This window comes from Camelina sativa, chromosome 19 (assembly GCF_000633955.1).
Source record: "Camelina sativa cultivar DH55 chromosome 19, Cs, whole genome shotgun sequence".
In the NCBI taxonomy this organism is placed as follows: Eukaryota; Viridiplantae; Streptophyta; class Magnoliopsida; order Brassicales; family Brassicaceae; genus Camelina; species Camelina sativa.
Genome location: NC_025703.1, coordinates 6,331,193 through 6,358,662, shown reverse-complemented (window position 1 = coordinate 6,358,662; position 27,470 = coordinate 6,331,193). Strand labels below are relative to the sequence as shown.

General features: G+C 37.8%; 8 protein-coding genes and 1 pseudogene across 9 annotated transcripts in view; 7 read left to right on the top strand and 2 right to left on the bottom strand.

Annotated features, from left to right (window-relative positions):
* The window catches only part of LOC109130787 (F-box/kelch-repeat protein At3g13680-like), a 2,333-nt gene extending 1,835 nt beyond the window's left edge, over positions 1-498 (top strand). The window contains 1 exon segment of the mRNA XM_019240823.1: positions 493-498. Within this exon segment, the coding sequence (XP_019096368.1) occupies positions 493-498 (6 nt within the window).
* Positions 278-2,950, top strand: LOC104767491 (annotated as a pseudogene).
* Positions 3,266-4,387, top strand: LOC104767490 (F-box/kelch-repeat protein At3g13680-like). Its single transcript, XM_010491508.1, has one exon. It carries the CDS (start codon positions 3,266-3,268, stop codon positions 4,385-4,387), a length of 1,122 nt encoding a protein of 373 aa, XP_010489810.1.
* LOC104765156 lies at positions 19,359-20,174 on the bottom strand. Of its 2 annotated transcripts, none has more exons than XM_010488829.2 (3): positions 19,998-20,174; positions 19,685-19,919; positions 19,359-19,589 (listed from the first exon to the last, which is right to left on the bottom strand). In XM_010488829.2, exons 2-3 carry the CDS (start codon positions 19,859-19,861, stop codon positions 19,533-19,535), a joined length of 234 nt encoding a protein of 77 aa, XP_010487131.1. In that variant the 5' UTR covers positions 19,862-19,919; positions 19,998-20,174; the 3' UTR covers positions 19,359-19,532. The 2 variants fall into 2 exon arrangements, with proteins under 2 accessions (XP_010487131.1, XP_010487130.1); XM_010488828.2 differs by having other exon boundaries at positions 20,034-20,174.
* LOC104765158 lies at positions 20,274-21,509 on the top strand. The gene is made up of 3 exons (XM_010488830.2): positions 20,274-20,498; positions 20,675-20,784; positions 21,169-21,509. The coding sequence occupies exons 1-3, from the start codon at positions 20,344-20,346 to the stop codon at positions 21,186-21,188; spliced, it is 285 nt and encodes a 94-aa protein (XP_010487132.1). The 5' UTR covers positions 20,274-20,343; the 3' UTR covers positions 21,189-21,509.
* Positions 21,768-22,798, top strand: LOC104765155 (E3 ubiquitin-protein ligase SINAT2). The gene is made up of 3 exons (XM_010488826.2): positions 21,768-22,017; positions 22,090-22,314; positions 22,391-22,798. The coding sequence occupies exons 1-3, from the start codon at positions 21,898-21,900 to the stop codon at positions 22,715-22,717; spliced, it is 672 nt and encodes a 223-aa protein (XP_010487128.1). The 5' UTR covers positions 21,768-21,897; the 3' UTR covers positions 22,718-22,798.
* LOC109131036 (putative F-box protein At3g23420) lies at positions 22,901-23,624 on the top strand. Its single transcript, XM_019241435.1, has one exon. The coding sequence runs from the start codon at positions 22,920-22,922 to the stop codon at positions 23,601-23,603; it is 684 nt and encodes a 227-aa protein (XP_019096980.1). The 5' UTR covers positions 22,901-22,919; the 3' UTR covers positions 23,604-23,624.
* LOC104765152 (putative F-box protein At3g24580) lies at positions 23,756-24,435 on the top strand. The gene has a single exon (XM_010488824.2). The coding sequence runs from the start codon at positions 23,779-23,781 to the stop codon at positions 24,142-24,144; it is 366 nt and encodes a 121-aa protein (XP_010487126.1). The 5' UTR covers positions 23,756-23,778; the 3' UTR covers positions 24,145-24,435.
* LOC104765154 (casein kinase 1-like protein HD16) overlaps positions 24,586-27,470 on the bottom strand; it is a gene marked incomplete in the record, with an annotated part of 5,963 nt that continues 3,078 nt past the window's right edge. The window contains 9 exon segments of the mRNA XM_019241434.1: positions 24,586-24,908; positions 25,026-25,214; positions 25,316-25,473; positions 25,592-25,682; positions 25,771-25,945; positions 26,123-26,265; positions 26,368-26,586; positions 26,706-26,835; positions 26,924-26,982. Coding sequence (XP_019096979.1) covers positions 24,849-24,908; positions 25,026-25,214; positions 25,316-25,473; positions 25,592-25,682; positions 25,771-25,945; positions 26,123-26,265; positions 26,368-26,586; positions 26,706-26,835; positions 26,924-26,982 — 1,224 coding nt within the window.

Genomic DNA, 27,470 nt, shown 5'->3' with positions numbered 1-27,470 from the left:
CTCTTTTTTTTTTTTTTTTTAATTTGTTTATAATTGCAACATCTTCTTTCGTTTCATTCCATTGGCAAATTGAAACAGAGATTACATACAACGAAGAGATGATTAAACTTTAGAAGAAGAAAATACAATCGAACAAGTGAATAAAAACATCTTATTTTACTACACACTTATCATACCACAATTGTGATAGACTAAAGTGTAATGCATCACTAAACTGACCCACTGGGCTTATATCTTTTATATACATTTAGGCCCACGTATAGGCCGACGCAGGTTTAAAAAAAAATCGTAACTGAAAGAATAAGATCGGAAAAAGCAAGCAAGATTTGCCGACGGGGGTACGGATTTCTCCGATCAATTTTGTAGAAATTTCGGGAATTGATCTCGGAGGTAGATGGGAATCGATTGCTTGCTTGTTTAAAACGACGATGGGATTAGGGTTAATGTGTTTCTAGGTTTTAGCGAAGCGATTGTGTGATTTGGGTTTTTAAGGATTGAAACGGAAATGGATACTCCGGCGTCGGATGGAACGGCGACGAGGAGGACGTTGAGGAGAAAAGTAAGTAGGAAGAACTACGATGAGAATGCTATGGATGAATTGATTGAGAAGCAAATAGGTGGAAATCTGAAGAAAAAGTTCAGGACGAAGCAAGATTTGGAGAAAGAAACCGAGACGGAGGCTCTGATAGCCTTATCCGTGGGTTTCCCAATCGACGAATTGCTTGAAGAAGAGATTCGGGCTGGTGTCGTAAGAGAATTGGGCGGGAAAGAGCAAAACGATTACATTGTTGTTCGGAATCATATAGTAGCTAGGTGGAGGGATAACGTTAGGATGTGGCTACTCAAAGATGAGATTAGAGAAACTGTGAGTAGTGACTGTGAGCATTTGATTTCAGCTGCTTATGATTTTCTCTTGTTTAATGGTTACATTAATTTTGGGGTTTCTCCATTGTTTGCGCCTTACATTCCTGATGAGGGAACCGAGGGATCAGTCATTGTTGTTGGTGCTGGACTTGCTGGTTTGGCTGCTGCAAGGCAGCTCTTGTCATTTGGGTTCAAGGTTCTTGTTTTAGAAGGTAGGAGTCGTCCTGGTGGACGAGTTTATACTCATAAGCTGGGAGATAAGGATAGATTTGCAGCCGTTGAACTTGGTGGCAGTGTTATCACAGGTTTACATGCGAACCCACTTGGAGTTCTTGCGAGACAGCTTTCTATTCCTCTTCACAAGGTTAGAGACAACTGTCCTTTGTATACTTCAGAAGGAGCAATTGTCGATAAGGTAGCTGACTCCAATGTTGAGTTTGGTTTCAATAAACTGCTTGACAAGGTCACTGAAGTGAGGGAGATGATGGACGGGGCAGCTAAGAAGATTTCTTTGGGTGAAGTCTTGGAGACTCTCAGGGTATTGTACGGTGTAGCTAAAGATCCTGAGGAAAAGAAACTTTTTGACTGGCATCTTGCTAACTTGGAATATGCTAACGCTGGGTGTCTTTCGAATCTTTCAGCTGCTTATTGGGATCAGGATGATCCATATGAAATGGGTGGGGATCATTGTTTTCTTGCTGGTGGAAACTGGAGACTGATAAATGCATTAGCTGAAGGGTTACCCATAATGTACGGGAAAAGCGTTGATACTATCAAGTATGGAGATGGAGGAGTTGAAGTCATTTCTGGCAGCCAGATATTTCAAGCTGACATGATTCTTTGCACTGTGCCGCTCGGTGTCTTGAAANAGCATTTGATTTCAGCTGCTTATGATTTTCTCTTGTTTAATGGTTACATTAATTTTGGGGTTTCTCCATTGTTTGCGCCTTACATTCCTGATGAGGGAACCGAGGGATCAGTCATTGTTGTTNTAAAAAAACTCAGAGGTAATGTTTTATAACGTCATCAACCTTTTGCTGCTCCCAAGTTTTCGTTATAACAATGTTTTTGAAATATTTGCAGGCATATATGGTCCTAAAGGTGTTGTTGTGCCTGACCCAATACAGACAATTTGCACAAGATGGGGAAGTGATCCTTTTTCATATGGGTCATATTCTCATANTGTTTTAGAAGGTAGGAGTCGTCCTGGTGGACGAGTTTATACTCATAAGCTGGGAGATAAGGATAGATTTGCAGCCGTTGAACTTGGTGGCAGTGTTATCACAGGTTNATTCTAGCTGAAAGTGTAAGAAACCGACTATTCTTTGCTGGTGAGGCCACTACAAGGCAACATCCAGCCACAATGCACGGTGCCTACTTGAGCGGTTTAAGAGAAGCCTCGCGGATTCTACACGTTGCGAAATTTTTCCGCAGTTATCCAAAGAAACCTGTTCAAAGATACAGTGGAGTTAACATCGATGTTCTTGAAGATCTGTTCAGAAGACCCGACATTGCAACTGGAAAGTTGTCATTTGTCTTCAACCCATTAACCGACGATCCGAAATCAACTGGATTAGTCAGAGTTTGTTTTGGAAACTTTGAAGACGACCCAACCAATCGACTTCAGCTTTACACTATTCTTTCCCGGGAGCAAGCTAATAAGCTTCAAGAATTGGACGAAAATAGTAATGGAAGCAAACTGTCCTATCTGATCAGTGCTCTTGGATTAAAGCTAATGGGTGCCAACTCAGTACTAGACACAGGTGGTGCGTTGATCAGTGTCATAACTAATGCACGCAAAGGCCGAAGCAGGCCCCGTGTTTTTGCAGGGTAATGCGTTCTTCCTTAGCAGGCCCCGTGTTGATGCAGGTTTCTTTCTTTGTCAGTAGTTTGTGACTCATTTTCCCAGAGAAACCTGAAGTTGTCAAGCTAAGTTCATATTCTTTACTAACCCCGTCACATAGTTTCGGCTTTGCCTTATTTCCTTTTCATTTTTGGGGGCATTCTTTTATGTTTCTGAAACTGCGCCATGTATACAAAACAATGAAATATAGAGAATCAGCGTTTCCTGGCAAAAAAACATCTCTATCTCTCTCTCTCTCTTCAGATATATAATCTTTGTTTGACTATGTTCTTTAACTCGTGGTTGAACCTTTGATACACTTGTTATTCACGTCTTCTTTTGAGTCCACGTTAATTACTACTATAAATAGTTACAGTTTGATATATAGTAAAAAGGATTAAAGGTACACAGAGTCGTTAGCTTCTTTGTCACGTTAAAATTACTGAAAAGGACAAGGTAAAAAACTTAATTATATGAGAAAGGGGAAAAGGAAAGTAAATTATATATTACAGCCCTAAAAGCGAAGAAGCTGGAAAGAAGGACGAAAGAGATTATAGAATGAACGATCTTCCAAGGGACTTGGTAGAGGAGGAGATACTCTCTAGAGTTCCGTTTACATCTCTCAAAGCAATACGATCAACTTGCAAATATTGGAACGGTTTATCGAAAAAACAGATTATCGGAAAAAAAGCAGCAAGGAAGAATCAGTTGATGGGGTTCCTGACGATGGACTATAGCGTTTTTTCAATGAAATTTGATCTCCAAGGAATCCACGACGACGACGACGACGACTACAATTCTGTTAGTCCATCTGTGAAGCAAGTAAGTGTATTCGATCAGATAAAGGTAACTGAAATCCTTCACTGCGACGGCTTATTGTTGTGCGTCCTCGAGGACAGGCTCTTGGTATGGAATCCTTATTTGGGTCAAACCAGGTGGATCCAACCCAGAGAAAATTTCTACGTCTCCGACAGGTATGCTATCGGTTATGACAACAACCGTAACCACAAAATCTTGAGAGTTTTCGGTGAGCAGGAAACGGTTGTTGGTTACGAAATCTATGATCTTAGCTCTAGTTCATGGAGTGTTTTTGATGTCACTCCCGACTGGGAGTGTAAGATACCCTTTTATCAAGGCAGCGTTTCTTTGAAGGGACATGCTTATTTTTTGGGTGAAAGCAGATTTGCCTGGGATATCTTAGTCTCTTTTGATTTTACAACAGAGAGATTTGGACCGCCTCTGCTTCTGCCTTCTTGTGATTATTTCCCTATGTCTCTATCTTGTGTTAGAGAAGAGCAGCTCGCTGTGTTATATCTTGACGATCTTCACTGGGAGATTTGGATTACGAACAAGATTGATCCCTATGAGGTGTCGTGGAGCAAATTACACTGCCTTAATCATTTTTCAATTGACCTATATAGTGGGAGTTTTCTCATTGACGAGGAGGAGAATGTTGCTGTGGTTTTTGATCTAGATCACCTATATAAAGGGGCACACCAACAAGCTCACATCCTTGTAAAGGATGACTACTACAAATCTGTGAATCTCAGAGAAACTCGGTATTTTAATAAACCTTGTGGCGAACGTGTAGCTGTTTCACCTGTCTGCTCTTCTTATGTTCCAAGCTTAGTGCAACTCCAAATCAACCAGCCGGGCAAAGAGAAAGAAACTCATCTATAGTTACCTACAGGTACAATTTGTTATTTTCATCATCATCTTCTTTTGAACAATTACTAGTTTGTGTTTTGCTAATAAAATAACTTGGCTTTTAGAATGTTTTAGCCACTTAATAATTTTGTTCATGTCAATCGTGCTATAATCAAAATCGGCTCTTAACTTGTCTTATTTTACACATGTTTTGGTTTCACAACAGAGAGATTTGGACGGTGTCGTTGCCTCTCCCATTTAATTCGGGAGGGTGATGCAGCAGTAGACAAATAAATATTAGTTAGTTTGATTTGTTTCTTCTTGCATCTATCTTTCTTTTGTTTCATTTCATTGGCTTTCATGTTCTTTTCAACAGTTAGTAACTTGTGTTTTGTTTATCATCTAGTAAAGAAGTCAGGATTTGTATGTTTTCAACCTCTTCTCAATTGTTCATGTCACTTTGTTATCTTATATAATATGAGAAGGTTTTTCTCAACTTCTTCTAATAATATGACATCTCGCTTCTTATATAGCTGACACATATCCTCATTCTTATATAATATGAGAAGGTTTTTCTCAACTTCTTCTAATAACATGACATATGACTTCTTATATAGCTGACACATGTGCTTATTCTCAATTTAATTCAAAACTATGGGTTAAAGAAACTTAAATAGATCCATCTCAATTCTCTAGCCAACAAAACATAAACTCATTTCAACTTTATTTCAAAACTATGGAGCAAAGAAACCAAAAAAATAGGCCCGTTCCCTAACCAACATGACTAATTAAAAAGTTAAATATATTTTCTTTTTTTGTCCACGCCTCTCTGCCTCTGTAACATCCGCGAACCAAAATCCCGGTTTAGGGATTACATCGGTCGATGCACTATGTGTATCGGTCGATGCAAGGTTGTTTTCTGCAGACGAGTTTAAGTTAAACGCTACGTTTTGGGTTAGGGAAAACCTTTAAGTCGTGTTTTTGTCTCATTCGACGAGTTCAGCCGTTTTTGAGAGAAAAGAAGGGAGAAAAAGTGTTCTTGAGTGTTCTTGAGCGTTCTTGGTGATTTCTGGTGTTTGGAGGCGTTTCCTGTAGAGATCTGTAACTGGGATCGTTGTAGGAGCTTCCTAGGAGCGTGTTCTTGATTGTTTAAGGTTCAGAAACTTCTTGGCAAAGGTAAGTGCATGACCATGGCTTATCTAAGCTGGAGATTCTTTGATCTGTTTGTTTATGTGTTGTTAGGCTTGTTAGAATGTTGTATGAGGCGTTAGGAAGCTTTCTTGTGGCTTGGGATCGTTTCTTGTGGTTGCAGGAACGGAGATCCGGCGAGAAGCTTCGGGGAAAAACGATGCTCGACATGTGCATCCGTCGATGCAGTGCGAGGACGGCGCGGCTTGACCTAGGAGCATCGGTCGATGCCATGTGGAGGCGTCGGTCGATGCAACTAGGGTTTCCGCGTATTGTCGAGCATGCGTCGATCGATGCAAGTGGAAGCATCGGTTGATGCAAGTGAACCTTGTGTCGACCGATGCATACCTTGTGTCGGTCGATGCTTGTCCCTGTTGGTGTCGGTCGATGCAAGCCTTGTGTCGGTCGATGCAGAGCCTGGTTTGTTTGTTGATTGTTGCTTGATGGTTAGAGTATCTCTATTGCTTGTATGTATAGCCCTGTAGATGGGAGGATTGCCTTACTGAGTCTTTATAAAATACTCATGCATTGCAATTTGTGTTTGTGATGCAGGTAAAGGCAAAGTGTGATCGTGGAATCAAGGCAATGAAGAGGAGGATGTTCTAATGGTTCGCTTGGTTGTCTGGCTTTTGTTTGATTGCTAGAGTTAAGTCTTAGAATGTTTTTAGGATTGCTGGTTTTCTGGTTTATGTTGATTGGATCTTTAGTTTAGGGTGTTGGAATTATTACGGTTTATTTGATATTGGTTATTGGTTTATTGGTTATTTATTGGTTTTATTATTTCCGCTTTTGGTGTGATCGTGGTTAGGTGGCTAGTGGGTATGGGACCACTAGCTTATGTGTTTATTATTATATTATATTTATATATTTATTATTTATTAATATAAAAAAACGGGTCAGGTCGTTTCAGCCTCTACGAACTTGACATCATTTTGTAGCATCAACTACATAATCTGAGAAGGTAATAATGTTTTACTTATGGTTGGTTGTCTCTCATTTCTCACATCATCATCAATTCTATCTCCTGCTTTATTCCTCTTTGATGACCTAATTGGTTAAAAATCACATTATTTATTATATAAGTACTCATATTTATCTTCCTCTATCAAATCTTTAATTATTTTTGGTTGGTATTAATTAATATTATTTCATAACAAGAATCTATATATTTTACTTTGGTAAAAACAAAAAAAAATCGTTTTACAAGAATATATTTTGTCTAATTTAATTTATACGATTTGCAAATTCCTCACTAATGTTCTTTTAAATTTTTTTACTCTTCGTCTACCAAATATTTAATTATTTTTGGCTTTTTAATTTAGTATTATTTTATAGCAAAAATCTCTATAGTTTACTTTTGTTAAAGAAAATCTAATCTATTTTACAAAATCTCTATAGTTTACTTTTATTATATAAGTACTCAGATTTATCTTCCTCTACCAAATCTTTAATTATTTTTGGTTTGTATTAATTAATATTATTTCATAGCAAGAATCTATATAGTTTACTTTGGTAAAAAAAAATCGTTTTACAAGAATATATTTCGTCTAATTTAATTTATACGATTTGTAAATTCCTCACTAATGTTCCTTTAAATTTCTTTACTCTTCATCTACCAAATCTTTAATTATTTTTGGTTTTTTAATTTAGTATTATTTCATAGCAAAAATCTCTATAGTTTTTACAAAAATATATTTATTCTATTTTGTTTTTACGATATATAAATTTGTCACTTATTTTTTTATCGCAACTGAAACTTTATTACTTAACTATTTTTATCGGTTTCACATGTCAATATTTACTATATATTAAACTATAATAAAGTAGAGTTGAGAGAAATTGTCATTTGGCAATTGGCACCCCTCTATTTTTTTAAACATGTGTCATTTTTTCAATTTTAATGAAATAAAAAGACACATTATTGCTAATCTAAAACTAAATTGTCTACTCAAATTTTCTTAATTTGGGACATTTAATTTGTTCAGTTTCTTTAGATTACATTAATTTTCTCAATCAATTACATTTATGACATTATGGGTGGACGTTTTCTTTTGTTCAAACTGTTCATGTTGCAATAATGCATATGACCAAATTAATTACAATTAATATGCTTTATAACTGTATTTATTACCATGAATGTGATTACTCAGAATAATGTGTCAATGGAATTCCTTACAAAGTTCAAACAATGTTTAGTGTATTATGTAAGATCCAATGATCACATGACTAATAATGAAGAAAACAATCACTCACTATATGTCTTTCTTTTCCCATCATATCCCATGGTATTTTTTAAAAATATTTTTTCTTATGAAGTTTTTTTAAAAAAACATGATGTCTTGTAGTATGATGATTAACATATTAATTTCTCTCGGACTATTTGAAGAAATCGTTTACAAAGCCATGTCAATGTTTTTTTTTTTGGTATCAGAGTCTTGTCAATATTTATTAGGCTCTTTCAAGGATTATGTTTTATGATAGTCATGATTTAAAGTTTTTGCATTGTTTTGTAATGTGATTTTTTTAACTTTAAAACTATAAATGGAAGTCTTAAGTGATGAAGATGAGCCTAATGCTTGAGTCCTAAAGCACAATCTCTTTGGCTTTGAACATTCACTCATAATATTATAGTTGTAAGTCCCTTACATTTCTCCTCTTAAGTCCTCTGATCTACAACTACAATATATTTTTAAGTTTATGTTTTGTAAATTTGCTTTGTTTTTCATTTTTAAAAGTTCTTTATCCCTATTACAAAAAAAAAATTTACTTTGCATATTGATAAAAAGATTGAGCCTAATTTTACCGTGTAATGCATATATACATGATCAAAAGATCACGTATTTCTTTATTACCTCTTTCGAATCACTTCCCAAACTTTACAACATCCTTTTGCATTACACGGAAAAACATTATATACCTATTGTAAAATATTTAATTGTAACCTCAATACTTTCGTCATAGACATATGTCAATCATTAAAAGTGGTATAAATTATAGTAGATTAACCTGTACAAAAGCAAAACTACTTTTATATCGCATTGGTATTGTTTGAGTTGCCAATCATACCTCAAGTCTATTTTCCGGTAACCCTTACTCCATCTGTCATTATGCCGTAAAAAGCTTACACCATTTCCAATGGTTATCTATATTTTTTAAGTTTGAATTTTATATTTTATATTTAGGGTATAATTTTTAAGAGATATGATTTAGTATTTAGAGTAGAAAATTAAAAGCAATATGCTATTTTAGTATTTTTAGAATTTAGAAATGATTTGCTAAATTTAAAACCAAAACTTATTTTTATGCAATATGTGAAAATTGTCCTTCTTTTAACACACTTCATAATTATAAACTTATAAATATATGTATTTAAATTATTTTCAAGGCATATATAAATAATATCATGAACATTTCATATATAATTTAATGAAATTTTATTTTACATACAAAATATTTGATTTTATAACCCGCATCACGTGGGTAATTTTCTAGTATATATATATATATATATATATATATATATAACCTGGCGGCTATTAACTTAAATGACTCGTACTAGTTGTTAAATGTGATTTATGAATGAGTTCATGTGGAAGTAGAGAGATGAGAGGTGCTAAGAAGAATCATTTAGTGTCTTTGTTTGTATACATTCCTTGAGTCGAAACCAGAAACCAGGGCTCTTTTGGTTATGGCTAATTAATTAAGGATTCATTCTTTCCTTACCCGCATGCATCTAGCTAGCATCCGATTAGTCCAGATTCCAGAATAATTAAGGGTAATACATAAGTGTAATTATGTCATAACTGATCATCAGTGGAGGTTTTGTGGACCAAACAATACCATTTATTTAGATAGTAATTTGACAGGAACGATTTCCTCTTTGAACAAATTAAAGAGCATCAAGTATCCAAGTCCTAGTCCTCCTAGGGGAAATTATAGCAAAGGATCCAAACGGAAAAAGTAGTGTAAAATCCGGAAAGCACAAACGCCAATCCGTTATAGACGTCTATAGTTCCCAAGATGCCAACCAAAGAAGAGCGTGAGCAAAGCATGTATCATCTCCATCCTAAACTTATCCGATAGCTGAATAAGCCCTATTCCTCCGGTGAACAACGATACGATGAATAACGACACGTACAAGGAAAACGGCTTATTCTTCGTCAACAGGGCATAATTTATCGGCGATGAGAAGAGTAGGTACATGGACAGCTCCGAGATGACAACCTGAGGAATCCTCTCTCTAGGTGTAGTAAACTCCTTGTACCAAGTGGAGGGAGGATCGGTGAAGAAGAGATATCTGAGTAGCGTCACGTTGTGACACTGACCGCACCGTCCCTGAGGAACCGAGACAACGATGACGAGTCTCCAGGTGGCCAGAAAAGATTTAGGGATATGTAGAGGCCAAATAGCGAGAGTAGAGTCACAACATACCATATTCCTCTGCATACAATCACATCTCTCTTACTTATAGAGCTGTCAAAATGGGTGGGCTTTCCATGGGCGGACCATGTCCAATACATTATGGACCGGTCATGGACAAGCCCATAATTGAAACGGCCTTAAGTGGGCGTGGACAACAAAGCCCACGGACAAAACGGGCGTGGACAACCTGGACATTGGGCGGCCCATTGGTCAGACAATTCTAGATCAAAATTGATTTGGGGGAAATCGTAAAACACATTTATCATTTTCTTCTAACTTTATCGGCGATATTCTCTGGCGATTTCTCCGACGATGCCATCTTCTTCCCTTCTATCTCCGTCGAATTCAGGTACGAAACTAAGAACTTTGTAGTCTTTGAGAGACCCATCTGCTTCTCTTCTTCTCTTTCGATTTTGCGAGAGACCCATTTGAGATTTAGGTTTCTTCCTTCCTTCTCTTCTTCTCTTTCGATTCATTCGAAGAAGGCAAAGAAGGAGAAGGAGAAGGAGTTTGAAATATGTGTGTCATTGTGTTTGAAACATTCTAGATGTTCATGTTTGCTTTATTGCTTTTGGATGTTGATCATTGTGTTTGGATGTTGATCATTCTAGATGAAACATTCTGGATGTTGATCATTGTGTTTGAAACATTTTAGATTTGGTACATTTATGTTTATGCTTTATTGCTTTTGGATTCATCTTTTATGTTTTATGTGATTGGCAGCACAAAAGGATCATTTATGTTTATGTTTTAAGCTAATTACATCATTTTTTCTCATTTTACAAAATTTGTTATATGTTGTCCAATGGACACCCATGGACAACCCATAAAAATATGGGTATAAGTGGGCATGGTCGTTAATGGACCGGACGTTAATGGACACGGACAGCTATTGGTCCAAAATCAAATTAGACAATGTTGGACGGGTCAAAATGGACGTGGACAGCCCATTTTGACAGCTCTACTTACTTATCATCTTCTCCATTATGTTTCTCATTTTCTTCTTCCTTTTTGGGGTTTCGGAGATCTAGGGAGGATGAACTAATAAGGGTTTTTGACTTGATGGTCTTTAGATTATCCGCTACTCAAAAGATTCTTCAAAATCACAATTAACTAACAAAATAAAAGAGACAGATTAGTTTGTTAAGATTCCCAAAGATTTCTATTGTCCAAGAGCTTTCCCGTTGGGATTTTAGAAAGAGAAACTTGTTCGTCAAGTCATGAAAAATACATTGACATTAATTAAGCACTTGAAGGCCAAAGAAGAAAGCACACTGACATAAACTAAAGCAACACATTATGTTTATAGCACACAAAAGAAACAAAAACAAAGAGTGGACAAATGAGACATGGGTATAATGGGCAAATTCGATGCTCGTTAGTTTTCCGGATGACTTTTTAGAGCTGGGAGCATCCTCATTAACAAATGACAAGCAGAAGGAAGTCGCCGTAGATTTCGATCGAAAACCGAGACCGGGGCAACCATGTACGCAAAAGCTTACATCATCGTTAAAGATAAGTACACAAAAGTTTTATTTGTTTCTTATTGCATCATCTTCTTTTGTTTCATTCCATTGGCTTTTCATCATGTTCTTTTGAACAATTATTAACCTGTGTTTTGCTATTTATCATCTAGTAAAGGAGTCGGGTTTTGTATGTTTCATCCTCTTTTCAATTGTTCATGTCACTTGTTAGTTGTTATATATATGGCAAAAAAAAAAAGGAGAAGTTAACATAAACTGATCAGTGGAGTTTTGACGGACTAACGGATAACGATATGATACCATTACTTATGAAGTAATTTTGACAGGAAAAAATGCTCTAAACTTGAAAGAATGTGAACTCAGACGAGCTTTTCCTCTTTGAACAAATTAAAGAGCATCAAGTACGAAAATATATGAGACGCAAGCAAAGTATCCAAGAAAATTACTTGAGCACTTGGCCAAAGAAGAAAGCAGTGAGTGAGTGTCATACAAATAAAAAAAAGCAACACATTATGTTTGTAGCACACAAACGAAACAAAAGCAAAGAGTGGACAAATGAAGACGTACGTTTGCTTAGAGAGAATTGTAGTGAGATGCTATATTCATTTTGTCATAATTAACGTACATCGATCCAACATTTTGAGACCCATTGAACAGATAGAAAGAAAAATATTCAAACAAATCAATCACAGAGAACAAGCATATTCAAACAAACATGATTGAGGCTTAGAACTAAATTAATACTTAGGTTTCTCAAGACAGATCTACGTTTTCATCCAAGAGCGTTTGGTTTGGTTTATTCGGTATTGGTAGAACTCTAACCAAACTCAACCGAAATTAATTTGGTAAGTGTATTCGATCAGATAAAGGTAACTGAAATCCTTCACTGTGACGGCTTATTGCTGTGCGTACTCAAGGACAGGTCGAGGCTCTTGGTATGGAATCCTTATTTGGATCAAACCATGTGGATCCATCCCAGAAAAAATTTCGACGTCTTTGACAGGTATGCTATCGGTTATGACAACAACCGTAACCACAAAATCTTGAGAGTTTTCGGTGAGCAGGAAACGGTTGTTGGTTACGACATCTATGATCTTAGCTCTAGTTCATGGAGTGTTTTTGATGTCACTCCCGACTGGGAGTGTAAGATACCCTTTTATCAAGGCAGCGTTTCTTTGAAGGGACATGCTTATTTTTTGGGTGAAAGCAGATTTGCCTGGGATATCTTAGTCTCTTTTGATTTTACAACAGAGAGATTTGGACCGCCTCTGCTTCTGCCTTATTCTTGTGATTATTACCCTATGTCTCTATCTTGTGTTAGAGAAGAGAAGCTCGCTGTTTTATATTATGACTGGGAGATTTGGATTACGAACAAGATTGATCCCTATGAGGTGTCGTGGAGCAAGTTACAGTGCCTTGATAATCTTTCTCTTGACCTATATGGTGGGAGTTTTTTCATTGACGAGGAGGAGAATGTTGCTGTGGTTTTTGATCTAGATCACGAAAATAAAGGGGGACACCAAACAGCTTATATCACTGGACAAGATGGCTACTACAAATCTGTGAATCTCAGAGAAACTCGGTATTTTAATAAACCTTATGGCGAACCTGTAGCTGTCGCACCTGTGTGCTCTTCTTATGTTCCAAGCTTAGTGCAATTCCAAATCAACCATCCGGGCAAAGATAAAGAAATTCATCTTTAGTTACTTCCATGGGTAATTTGTTTCTTTCATCATCATCTTCTTTTGACAATTAATTATTAGTTTGTGTTTTGCTACTTATCGTCTAACAAAATAACTATGGCTTTTGAATGTTTTAGCCTCTTTATGATTTTTTCATGTCACTCGTGCTATAATCAAAATCGGCTCCTAACTTGGCTTATTTTACTCATGTTTTGATTTCACAACAGCGAGATTTGGACGGTGTCGTTGCCTCTGCCATTTAACTCCGAGGGTGATGCAGCGGTAGACAAATAAACACTAGTTAGTTTAATTGTTTCCTCTTGCATCATCTTTCTTTTGTTTCATTTCATTGGCTTTCATGTTCTTTTCAACAATTAGTAACTTGTGTTTTGGTTATCAAATAGTAAAGAAGTCACGGTTTGTATGTCTGATCAGCCTCTTTTCAATTGTTCATGTCAGTATGTCACTTGTTATATATAACTTGGCTATTAACTTAAATGAATCGTACTAGTTGTTAAATGTGATTAATGAAGGAGTTCATGTGGAAGTAGAGAGATGAGTTTAATAAGAGATCATTTAGTGTCTTTGTTTGTATTCATTCCTTGAGTCGAACCAAACCAGATTACCAGAGTCCTTGATTATGGCTTATTAAGGATTCGTTCTGTCGTTAGCTGCATGCATAACATTCGATTAGTCTATAACTAAAATTAGTGCTAATTACTTTGTCTAAACCCACATAACATATTCCAGCATCCAAAAAACTGTAACTAATTTCACTCCTTTGTCTAGTTATGAATTTTAGTATATCTTGAAAACTAAAACTCACTCACATCAATATCATTCAACTAAAACTGACTCACTCACGCATCTCTGCAGGATCTTTCCATTAGAGGGAATCTTTTCACCTGGTGGAACAAGCAGAACCTTAACCCAATCGCTAAGAAGCTGGACAGAGTTCTAACTAACGATGAGTGGTTAATCAGATACCCCTTATCCTTCTCTCAATTCCCCGAACCGGATTTCTCAGACCATTGCCCTTCGATCATTGACCTAGGACAGAGTCAAAGGGGGAGAAGACACTTCATGATCTCGCACTTCCTGCTACATCACGAGGAGTTTATTCCGAGACTGCTAGATTTATGGCACCACTCTAACTTTCATGGTATGGCTCAGTTCACCTTAGTAAAGAAGCTTCATGCTCTCAAGGGGGTAATCAGAGACCTTAACCATGAAAAATTCTCAAACCTGGAGATTCGGACTAGAGAAGCTCAGGAAGACCTTCTTCTCTGTCAAGCATTGCTTTTAAACAATCCCTCTCCTGCTGCTGCGGTCCAGGAGAAAAAGGCTTATCAAGAATGGATGACTCTAGCTACTGCAGAGGAACGTTACATCTACCAACGAGCTAGAATCAAATGGTTCGAATGTGGAGATCTCAATACCTCCTTTTTTCATCGAGCCATTGCGTGTCTTTCTACGAGGATCTGATAGGTGGACCCTCCTCGTCTCTCACACTTTCAGAGTTGGAGCAGCTAGCAGAATTCACTCCCTTCAGGCTCAATACTCATCAGTTCGTAGCTTTGGAGACTGATGTTTCAGATGAGGTAATTAAAAAGGAAATCTTCTCTAATGCCAGCCAATAAAACTCCATGACCGGATGGATACACTGGAGAGTTCTTCAGAGCTTCTTGGGATATTATTGGTCATGATGTTACTGTTGCGGTCAGGGAATTCTTTCGCACAGGAAACCTTCTCAAGCAAATCAATGCAACGGCCTTATCTCTGATTCCTAAGGTGATAGGAGCGGATATGATCACTAACTTCAGGCCCATTTCCTGTTGTAATGTCATTTACAAGGTTATCTCTAAAATCATCTCTAGGAGGCTGGAGAATATTCTTCCTCTGATGATTTCGAATACCCAATCGGCATTTGTCAAAGGGCGTCTCTTGGTGGAGAATGTCCTTCTTGCTTCGGAGATGGTTCAAGGTTTTGGAAGAAACAATGTCTCCCCTAGAGGACTCTTAAAAGTTGATCTCAGGAAGGCTTTCGACTGTGTCAAATGGGACTTTGTGCTAAGGAGTTTAGACACTGCCCATTTCCCTCCCAAATTCATCAAATGGGTAAAGCAGTGTATCACCACCACCTCCTTCTTGATAAATATATCAATGGCGAGCTTTGTGGATTTTTTAGAGGGGGAAAAGGGATGAGGCAGGGAGACCCTCTCTCCCTTGCTCTCTTCGTGATAGTCATGGAAGCTCTCTCTAACATGCTTACCCGCAGATTCGAGACATGTCACATTGGTTATCATCCTCTTGGCAGGAACCCCATCATCTCCCACCTTGCTTTTGCAGATGACCTTATGATATTTTTTGGTGGAGAGCCAGACTCCCTGCGAGAGATTGTTTCCGTCTTGGAGAGTTTCAAGATCCTGTCAGGTTTGAGCATGAATATCGACAAATCCACCCTGTTCGTTGCTGGAGTCTCTGAAGAAGCTACCAATCAGTTATCCCTGTAAGGGTTTCAATTTGGATCCTTCCCAGTTCGTTATCTTGGACTCCCCCTGCTTCACCGCAAATTGAAAAAACGGACTACTCACCACTGGTAGACAACATCAAAGCTAGATTCTCTTCTTGAACCACAAAGGTTCTCTCTTTTGCGGGACGACTTCAACTCATCTCGGCTGTAATCTATAGTTCAGTAAACTTTTGGTCTTCAGCTTTTGCCCTACCGAAAGGTTGCCTCAGAACCATTGAATCCCTTTGCAATGCGTTTCTCTGGGCAGGGGATATAGGCAAGAAAGCCACCGCAAAATTTTCTTGGAAGGATGTTTGTCTCCCTAAGCAAGAGGGTGGACTCAGTCTTCGGAACTTCAGTATTTGGAATAAAACTCTGAATATGAAACTGGTTTGGATGCTCTTCACTAACAGTGGATCCCTCTGGGTGGCCTGGATGAAGGAACACATGCTCAAAAATCAAAGCTACTGGATTGTCGAGGCGGGTCAGGGTGGTTCTTGGATGTGGAAATCACTGTTGGCCGTAAAACCTTCGATAAAAGTTCTTATGGGATGTCATCTACGAAATGGTGCGTCAGCGAGCTACTGGTTTGATAGCTGGAGCAGCTTAGGTCCTCTGATTGACGTGGTAGGCAATGAGGGACATAAACTCATGGGCATTCCTAAGGAAGCAACGGTTGCTCAAGGTACTGGTCCTTTTGGTTGGCGACTTCCTTCCCTCAGGACCAGAAATCCACATCTTCGGTCCATAAGAGAAGCTTTGATCAACGTGATTCCTCCCTCATCATCAATGGAGCAATACTCGTACGCTTGGGGTCCAGAAGGCAACATAAGGACTTCTTCAGCACAAAACTCACCTGGGATGAGATAAGACCAAGGGCGGAGGTCAAAAGTTGGCACAAGGCTGTCTGGTTCAAGAAAGGAATCCCAAAACATTCTTTCATGTTATGGGTCACAAATCTCAACAGACTCCCTCTGAAGACACGCTTGTTCAACTGGGGAATAGTCTCTGACACTGACTGCCTTCTTTGTTCCGAAGGTTCTGAGAGCAGAGAGCATTTGTTCCTCCACTGCAGTTATGCTCGAAATCTGTGGGGTTTGGTCCTGGCAAGACTCCGACTCCCTGACCTCACCTTCTTATCATGGGAGACACTAATCAGCTGGCTTATAGGACGCTCCCAGTCACTCCCATCTACCCTAAATAAGCTAGCCTCCCAGGCAACAGTCTACCATATCTGGCAAGAACGCAACTTTCGCTACCACCGCGGTACACACTCCCCTCCGGAAGCTCTCTTTCGTGTACTAGACAGATCAATTAGAGACATCCTCCTCGCTCATCAATATTCCAAGCAGGGGAAAGGTCTTCTAATTAAATGGCTTCCCCATTATTAATGTATCTATATCTACTCTAGATGATCCTTACTTTTCCTATTCGGATGTAGCTTCTCTTTGTTCCTGCAGCTTTTTACCCCTTTTTTTTTTTTGGGTTGCAACTACGGATTCTAACTTTTGTAAACCTCAAGTTCCTTTTGGTAATATAATTAACCGTTATCAAAAAAAAAATCATAAGAAATAATAAATTAATTTCATTTTATTTGGAAAATATAATTATTTATACCATTATGCACGATTCTAGTCATTTGAAGGAAAAATAAAATGAGTAGTCCCTAATCATTTCTAATAACCTCTTTGCGCATTTTTACCTAATCCTATTTTTCTAGAGCTTATTTTGTACATTAAGGTTTTTTTTTTAATCGAAATGTTTTTAGATGAAAAAGTCAATTGAATACCAAAACTTTAGATATGTAAGTAATCTATTTTGTTTTTTCTTGCTTAAGGTTTGTTTTGCATACTAGTAGCATGTAAGGTTCAAACTACGGTCTTTTTTCGTGGCCTACGAAATCAGCAGCAGTAATGAGTTGGAATGAAATGACGGTGCTGTTGACAGGAACGGTGGTGTCGTTGGTGAGCAGAACAGTGATGCCTTTGTTTATTCGAGCATGGATGTGGCAGGTTTCTTCGACGGCACTCACATTGTCCAATCTCGCTGCCACCATGATAGCAATGACTAAGAGACTATCTGACAAACAGAGAACATCATATATCCTGAAGAGCTTCACTTCTCTTCATAAGTGAAATGACGTGGAAATAGCTTAGCAGGAACAAAGAAGTTGAACAACCATCCAACTCATGTGAATTTGAACTTTTTGAGTCACAACTTGCTATTTAATGGAAACATATGTTACTTTTTTTTGTTAAGGAATTAAATGTCGTTACATATGTTTACTATTCTGAATCATTTTCTGTTTATAAAAAAAAAAAAAAAAAAAGTAGGCCTTTTTTGGTGCGTCTCCATCTTAGCTAGACAACCGAAAAATTTACGTGATAAGGTTTGATATAAAGCTAGCCATTGGGCTAATCATATCTTATAGTATGTATTTTATATCACAAACTCAAATAATGATAATCACTAATCTTCCTTTGTTTCATTTAATTGGCATTCATCATGTTCTTTTGAACAATTATTAACCTGTGTTTTGCTATTTATCATCTAGTAAAGGAGTCGGGTTTTGTATGTTTCATCCTCTTTTCAATTGTTCATGTCACTTGTTATATATATGGCAAAAAAAAAGAAGGAGAAGTTAACATAAACCGATCAGTGGAGTTTTTACGGACTAACGGATAATGATATGATACCATTACTTATGAAGTAATTTTGACAGGAAAAATTGCTCTAAACTTGAAAGAATGTGAACTCAGACGAGCTTTTCCTCTTTGAACAAATTAAAGAGCATCAAGTACGAAAATATATGAGACGCAAGCAAAGTATCCAAGAAAATTACTTGAGCACTTGGCCAAAGAAGAAAGTAGTGAGTGAGTGTCATACAAATTAAAAAAAAGCAACACATTATGTTTGTAGCACACAAACGAAACAAAAGCAAAGAGTGGACAAATGAAGACGTACGTTTGCTTAGAGAGAATTGTAGTGAGACTATATTCATTTTGTCATAATTAACATACATCGATCCAACATTTTGAGACCCATTAAACAGATAGAAAGCAAAATATTCAAACAAATCAATCACAGAGAACAGGCATATTCAAACAAAGCTTAACAAGAAATTGCTAACTTAACAACATGATTGAGGCTTAGAACTAAATACTTAGGTTTCTCAAGACAGATCTACGTTTTCATCCAAGAGCGTTCAGAATGCAGATATATCTTATGAGAACATGGGAGCTTTGTTCTTCTTTACTCCTGGCCATGTATCTCTCTCTCTCTGTCTCTAATAATGGGCATAGTTTCATATAGAGACTGCCTTTTGTAACTCAGAATTTTAATTGCTTTTTTTTCCGTTAGGTTGGGAAGAAACAAATGTAAATTTGCTATACAAATTAATTACCTACTGATACAGTAAACTCTTTGAGTTGCCATACACACCACTGCAGAAACGTTTGCTATAGTTCAGTACCTGAACCCTCTAGGCCAAAAGTACAGTACATAGACTTGATTACTTATTTACTTCAAACTTGCTTTTTATGTGCTGCCTTGGTAAAAACAACATTATGATATGGGACTCCAGTCACAAAGAAGTAGATTGTTAAGGTTAACCAACCGAATCGTTTTCATCTAAAGACTAAATCTGATAAAATGGTTAATTACAAAAGTGCCACACATATAGACATGTCCTTAAGGAACTAAAGTAAAACATAAACTTAGAACCAAGGAACACCGTATCATTGATCAACCAGCAATCTTTAGTAAAATGTTAAAATTACATAAGTAAAATAGATAGACGTATAATCCAATCTAACATACCACATTTTCTTAAAAGAAATATGAAACGGAGGCACAGCAGCACAACCTTGTACATCAAAATCTTGGATATTTTACAGAGAGAGCTGTGTGAAGAGCAACTCTAACTCCCTCTCTTGAGATAACGTTCTCTGTCACACAACAGAGAAACATAAATTAAGTCTAAAGCAGAGTTTCAAAGGTTTGGTGGTAGTTATGTGAAGATGATGATGGATGATAGACTTACTTGAATAGATAAAAGCTCGTTGATTTTGTTGAGAACCTTGAGACGATGAACTGCATAAACACTACTGGAAGGGAGCTTACTAACCCTTTTGATCTCTTCCTGAATCACGCTCGATTTCTCATCGCAACCCATCTCATTCCATCTATCTCCCACACGATTACTACCTCTGCTTCCCATCTCTGTAGCTCTTAATACTCTTTAGATCTTTCTTTGCTTTTCGAAACTGATTCCTCAACTTCACAAAAAAGACAGAGAATCAGTACTACAAAAATATAAGAACTTTGTATTTGATCGAAACAGAACAGAACAGAACCAGAGAGAGGGGGGGGGAGAAAGTTTGAGTTTTTACATCAAGGGTTACGAATTCAGAGCTCGAAACTGCCGATTTTGTCACAATTTCGAATCACTCAAAACGAAGTTGCGAAAAATAAGTAACCGAGTGATGTTGTCGTCTTCGAACCCTAAATTCGATTCCGGTCTCTCCTTATCAAAAAAAAATTCTTGTTTTATTTAATTTTATCTTACCCGACTCGTAAACCCGACCCGTAACCCGACCCGGGATTTAGCTCATAACTTACAAAGAAGAACCCTTAAGCCCTAAATCTCTCCTCCTCCTCCGATCACAAAACTGATTTTGCTTCTTCCTCGTTTTACTGGCAATGGCGTGTTCAAGAGTGTTAGGAAGATTCTCGTCTCGGTTAAAGCCTCTTTGCCAAAACCTCAGCAACAAGAATGCTAATGTTTCATCACTCCCCTCTCCAATCAAATCTGCTTCACCTTCCTCAGCTACTTGTCGTCTCAGTCGATCTTCAAGGTCTGTGTATCACTTCACTATCGATAGAGAAAGAAAGAAAAAGTCTTCCTTTTTTGGTTCACTATCAATGGGTTTTTGGAATTTGAGGGATAAATTTGAAATCTGAATCAATAAAGTCAAAATCTTTCCAAGAAAAATTGCAATTTTGATGGTTTTTTGTTGTTTTCTCTTTTCAGATTACCAGTGGAGTTGAGTTCGATGATACCTCTACACAGTGCTATAGCATCGTCCAGGCTGGTCTCAAGTTTGTCCATTGAATCCAAAATCTGGGGTTTAGTTCCTCAAGGTTAGTTTTTTGTTTTGATTGATATCATCTTTCTACTGGCCTAAGATTCAAAGCATTGGAATTGCCATGTGGGTTTTACTTTACCTATGTGTATCATTGCACAATACATTCCGTTGTTTCTATGTGTTGCATCTGAATCTGATCTACACTGTTTATATTGGATAACTGTTATGATGCGTTGTGATTGGAATTGAAACCAACGGTTAAGTCCTCAGATAAGGACAACTTAAGATCATCTTATAGCATTGTTATTTGTGAATCTGAGTGAAGTTGAACCCTTTCATGTGTGTGTATGGATCTGAGCCAATGAATCACACATTACTTCTAAGTTTCCTTTTATTGTTGTTCAATACATTGACATGAACCCTTTCTCTGAAATTGCAGGTCTTTCGATGCCTTTATGACAGATTTCTTTTCTCAGCGTACAACAAGTTTCCAGGAGGATAGAGGCATAAACGAAAGCTCGGGTTGTATCGTTCTTTTAAGCTTTTTCAGATCCATAAGTCCTGTATTTTGATTCGGTTAACTCTAACTCTCTGCTTAGATTCTTGCGGTTTTGAGTAATCAATGTAATGTTGCAGGCAAGATCTTTCATCTTTGGGTTTTTTCTTTTCCTATGCAATGTGTTTAGCTGCTGAACCACATGACTGATTAAGAGATCAATCAGCAGCCTTTAGGTCTTAATAAGTTATACTGGAATACAATGATTTGATTTGGTTAAGACTCATTTGTCCACTTGGTATCTTGAAAAAGATGGTTACAACTTGCAAGATCCAATTGGATACTTGCTATGACAACTCCAACTCATGAGTGTCGTGTAACCAATAACCTTGACTAATGTGTAATTTCGATTTCAAGTCATATATGGTTTTTGTTTGTATTATTTTCTCCCCTACAATTAAGCTCTTTGACGTACGCAATCTCCGGATCCAACTATTACATTAACCATCTATCTACTCCACGTTGCCTCCAATAATTGGACGTTGAAACTTGAAACAACGTAAACAAACGTATCTGTATGGTGATTGTATACTATATACAATTATACATATTGTACACATACAAAAAAACCTTTCTCCTCCTCTTTCACTTCATCAATTGCCTTGTCATTTCATGATTTCCGGCGAAGTGGAACCTCGAATCACTGACCTTCAGATTCAATCTCGGGTTCATGAGTTGCTCGATTTACCGGTTTGTACAAACCAGATGTCCTCTGCAATCTACCACTACCAGGTATGTATATCATTATATGATATTGATTCTAATACAATAAGAACAGGATAGGTAACAGAAATCTTATTACAGTGCCCCAACGAGCACACCCAAGAGCTCAACAATGAGAACACTAAAAAGAAACCGTACAATTGTCCACACTCTGGATCTAAGTGTGATGGCACAGGAGATATTCCATGGCTGCTTTTGCATCTAAGGAATGATCACAATGTTGAAATGCATGATGGGCGTAGTTTTAGTCACAGATATGTTCATCATAATCCTAAACATCTTCATCATGCTACTAGGATGTTGACCGTAAGTTATAGTTCTCTCTATTGCTCTGCTTCTGAAACTTTGTAAATTTTTAACCCACACACACAAAACGATGCAGCTTCTGGATTGCTTTGGTCGACAATTCTGCTTATACTTTGAAGCATTCCACCTGAGGAAAACACCAATGTACATAGCCTTCGTACAGTTTATGGGAGATGAAGAAGAAGCAATGTGCTTCAGCTATAGTTTGGAGGTCGGAGGTAATGGCAGAAAGCTGACGTGGCAAGGCGTGCCGAGAAGCATTCGTGACAGTCACAAGACGGTTCGTGATAGTCAAGATGGCTTAATCATCACTCGCAAATTAGCTCTGTTATTTTCGTCAGACAACAACAGTAACAAAGAACTGAAGTTGAAGGTTTCAGGTCGTGTATGGAGAGAACAGTGACCAATACTACATCCTGTTTTTGTTTTGAATTGGACAACTGAAGTTTATATATGACAAATAATAGTACGGTTATATCGGTTAGATTTTTCAAAAACCGGAAAACCAAACCGAATAGTTATATTTTAGGGTTATCCGAATACAAATTGAAGTTGCAGCCCATGAATTGTGTGCATCTCAAGGCAGGTTACATCGATCCTCATCAATGTCCAATCTCCCAAAAGATTTGTCGGATCTTCCAAGGGATTTGGCGGAGGATGTGCTCTCTAAGGTTCCGGTGACATCTATGAGAAGAGTCCGGTCTACTTGCAAAAAGTGGAACACATTGTCCAGAAGTAGGAGCTTTAAAAAGAAACACCTCGGTGTTCAAGCCAAACTAGCAACAAAGAAAAGAGAGTTTATGATGGCCATGGTGATAGATTTTAAGGTTTATTTGATGAGCGTAAATCTTCACAACAATAACGAGGAGGGTGAATTATTATGCATGAAACGTCAAGGTACACTTACTTCTCCCGCAGGTTCTAATCAAATCTATGTACGTCATGTCTCTCACTGCGACGGTTTATTGTTATGCGTCCTGAAATACGACCCTAGGGTCTTGGTTTTTAACCCCTATTGTGGGAAACCCCGGTGGATCCTTGCCGCAGATAATTCCTTCAGAAACTTATATTCGTATGCTCTCGGATACAACAGCATTACCAAATCCTACAAAATCTTGAGTGTTGTTATGTTTAATTATGTCACACCCCCATTAGCTGAGTTCAGAATCTACGACTTGAACTCTTTTGATTCGTCATGGAGGGTTCTTAATTTCACTCGAGACTGGAACATAGTTTCTAACCGTGGTGTCTCTCTCAAGGGGAATACATATTGGTTTGCTGGAATCTAGAAACCCCTAGCCAAGGAGGAGACCGTGATTTCTTACTCTGTTTTGATTTCACAAGAGAGGCATTTGGCCCGCGTTTGCCTCTGCCTTTGAGTGGTGGTATGAAGATAATCCCAATCTATCTATTGTTAGAGATGAGCAGCTTGTCCTGTTATTTCAGCGTGTGGATACATTACAGATGGAGATCTGGGTTACAACTAAGATTGAGCCCAACACCGTGTCGTGGGGCAGCAAGTTCTTCTTATCAGCGGATATGAGAGCACTCATCGGCCATGAGTTTATGTTTTCGCATATGAGAGCACTCAACGGCCATGAGTTTATGTTTACGCATACTGGTTGTAGTTTCTTCATTGATGAGGAGAAGAAAGTCGCTGTGGTTTTCGATAAAAGCAAAGACAGGATGAGCACCAGCAATGCAGCTTACATTATTGGAGAGGATGGATCCTCCTTGAAAGAAGTGGAATTGGATCTTGGAGAATCTCCAAACACTTATCTTGAACCAATTGCGTGCTCTTATGTTCCAAGTTCTGTGCTACTTGAATAGTTCATTATTTCACGATACCTATCATAATTCACTTCTGTCTCTCATCCTTCTTTTTGTTTGCGATATTTGGCTTCCTTGTGCTGCTCAAGTCCCTTCTTCTGTTGTAGTAGACTCATATTGCAAAAATTTCTGTATCTTTTCTTTCATTTGTTATGTTTCTGTTCTTGCAAATTGGCAGCTCTGCTGTTGTGATTTATGCAAGAACAGAGTAGGCTGCGTTTAGCTTTAAAATTTGCAAGTAGGTATCCTTAGATCTGTATGGGATCGTACTAAATGCTTCTTCGACGACCATGACTTCCTCGAGTTAAGTTTTCAGCTACGGTCTCTGTGATGACACATACATTTTAAATTCCATTATCCAGACTGCTTTATAGAAAAGGTTACCTTCAAAATCATCTAACATCACAGAAGCCTATTTTGTTTTGAATTGGACAACTGAAGTTAATATATGACAAAAATATCTTTTCTTGATATAAAAATTAGATAGCAATTTAGAGGGAAATGTGTAGCTAAACTGGTGATTATGCCTCAATCTCCTTCACAATCGAAGTCGAGAAGAAACAACACAATCACCACTTCTTTGCTTCACAATTCAACTGAAAAAAAACGCACAACAGAGCCTGAGAGGCCAAAGGGTTGGATATGGAATAGGAGCAGAGACTTAGAAACATCTATCTCTCGTCCTTCAACATTTTTACTAAATCTCAAGATACAGTTCGGCCATAGCTTAATGATGCGAGGTAGAGATTCTTTCCCCACTTTTCCTGCACAAACGGAAGTAAAACAATGCACAATATATTAGGTATCAGATACGTAAATTTTTTTGAGCTATACACGAGAGATGTAAAGATTAGTAATACTTTTGAGTTACTATATCTCACCTTAACATGTGTGCTGGGGAATTGAGAGGTACGCAATGTCTCTTGTGTCTCATCGACCAATCTACGGCGTGGGATGCTTAGGATGAGAGCAGCTTGATCGGTTGTTGCTGCTGTTGATGTGATTCTGAAACCACCATCCCAACGCCTATGGATGCCTTCACTCGGATACAGAAAATCCAATTCAACAACCTGTAGACCGACAATTGTGATTTACTCGATCATAAATCAACACAAAAACTGAAGGAAGAGGAGGATGAAATGAATAACCATTGAAGTCAGTGAAGTCTAACCTGTTCACTGTAGCCAGAATTACGGGACATAACAACACCCCACCGGCTTCCGGCTGTGGCCATTGAGGTCACATGGAAGCCTTCTCTCCATTTCTTGTTTATCCACTTGAACGGGAATGAATCGCTTACTTTGTAGGACTGCTGTGTATACTGCGTACCTTCACAATACATTGAAACCAAACATAGAATAAGCCACAAATTCAGAGACTAGTAGTAAAATACCTTCATGAAGAAAGTATATAAAAGGTTTAATGAAAGCAGGAAAAGTGTAGATACCTTTTGACATGACCACTAAGGAGCTTCCATTGTTTGCACCAGCAATAGAACTAATGTAGTAGTTCTTCTCCCACTGTTCCATTATCCATTCCTGATCCAGAAAAGAGTTCACTCTCAGGTAAGATCATCTTGACAGACCAAAAAACATAAGAATAATTAACAGAGAAACATCGGATCACCTTGTGCAAGAATACAGGAGAGAGTTCATAGACTTGGTTAGTGAAGCCAGTTCCAGCATCCATTATCAATGCCCAGAGATTCGAACAAGATGATACACAGCTTATCAACAAACCATCTGCAATACCTCTCTCAATATGCTGTGCCAGTCTTATATCAGCCACATTATAATGATACCTGGTTGAACAAGTAGATCGTCAGTCCCAAAACATTTTCACCGTAGACACATTGAAGTCAAGAATCTAAGATTATAACGTAATCAAGACAAAAACTCAAGATACAAACGCAGTCCTGGTCAAATAATATGAATTAACAGTTAAACTGACTGGTATAATTAACCATGAACTTTTTTACCTCTGCTTCATTGGTTGCCTGGCATTGTAAATCGATATCCATTGTGTTGCAGGGACTCCTAGACGGACTTTTTTCCCAGGGGCATCATCTTCTTCTTCCCCAATGCTCAACCTGCCTCGCTTCTGGCCAACTTGGAAAATGATCTAGTACAAACAAAAACCAAAAACAAGGCGTTAAACAACAGCTCCACGATGTACTAACTAATAAAGAAAGAAAGGGAAAGATGTACAGTCTGAAAACGTCACCTTTTGAGCGCCCTCTGTGTTTATAGGCCTAATTGCAGGATTTTCGCCCAAGAGGTCTTGAAATAGAGATACTAACTTGCCATAGTTGGGTTCTTCGTCAAATTTCATATTTACCACAATCTCAAGAAATTGCTTGAAAGGAGGGGGACAGAAACAACAAAGCATATCCGGTGATGTTGCCATCTTCTTTTTGCAAACAAGGAATGACTTGTTATCTCCCTGAAAATTGAGGAAGAGAAAAGATTATCAAAAAAACGTGAGGAAGAGAAAGGATTAGCAAAAAAAGGTTCATGCTAACAACATCATTCTACAAAACAAAATAGCTAGGTCTGCAGTACCTGATATCCTTGCCATGGCAATCTACCTCGGTGAAGGAAGATCAGTGTATATGCCAATGATTCAAGATCATCCCTTCTGCTTGCAGTTCTCCCCAAGTGAGCATGTGCACTTGCGTATCTAACTGTCCCCCTACAGAAATGAAGAAGATAAAGATATTCAATAAAGAGTAAGTGTGAATATAAGAATTTGAATTCGTTAACGGTAGAAAATATATTACCTAAACATATCAGGACGTTGATCATATTCCACATGTTGTCCACTACCACCTTCTCTCCACTTTGTTGCTGAAAAGTTGGTTAAAAAATGAGAAAGGTACAGATGAACCTAGCAAGAGTAACANTGCAAACAAGGAATGACTTGTTATCTCCCTGAAAATTGAGGAAGAGAAAAGATTATCAAAAAAACGTGAGGAAGAGAAAGGATTAGCAAAAAAAGGTTCATGCTAACAACATCATTCTACAAAACAAAATAGCTAGGTCTGCAGTACCTGATATCCTTGCCATGGCAATCTACCTCGGTGAAGGAAGATCAGTGTATATGCCAATGATTCAAGATCATCCCTTCTGCTTGCAGTTCTCCCCAAGTGAGCATGTGCACTTGCGTATCTAACTGTCCCCCTACAGAAATGAAGAAGATAAAGATATTCAAGAAAGAGTAAGTGTGAACATAAGAATTTGAATTCGTTAACGGTAGAAAATATATTACCTAAACATATCAGGACGTTGATCATATTCCACATGTTGTCCACTACCACCTTCTCTCCA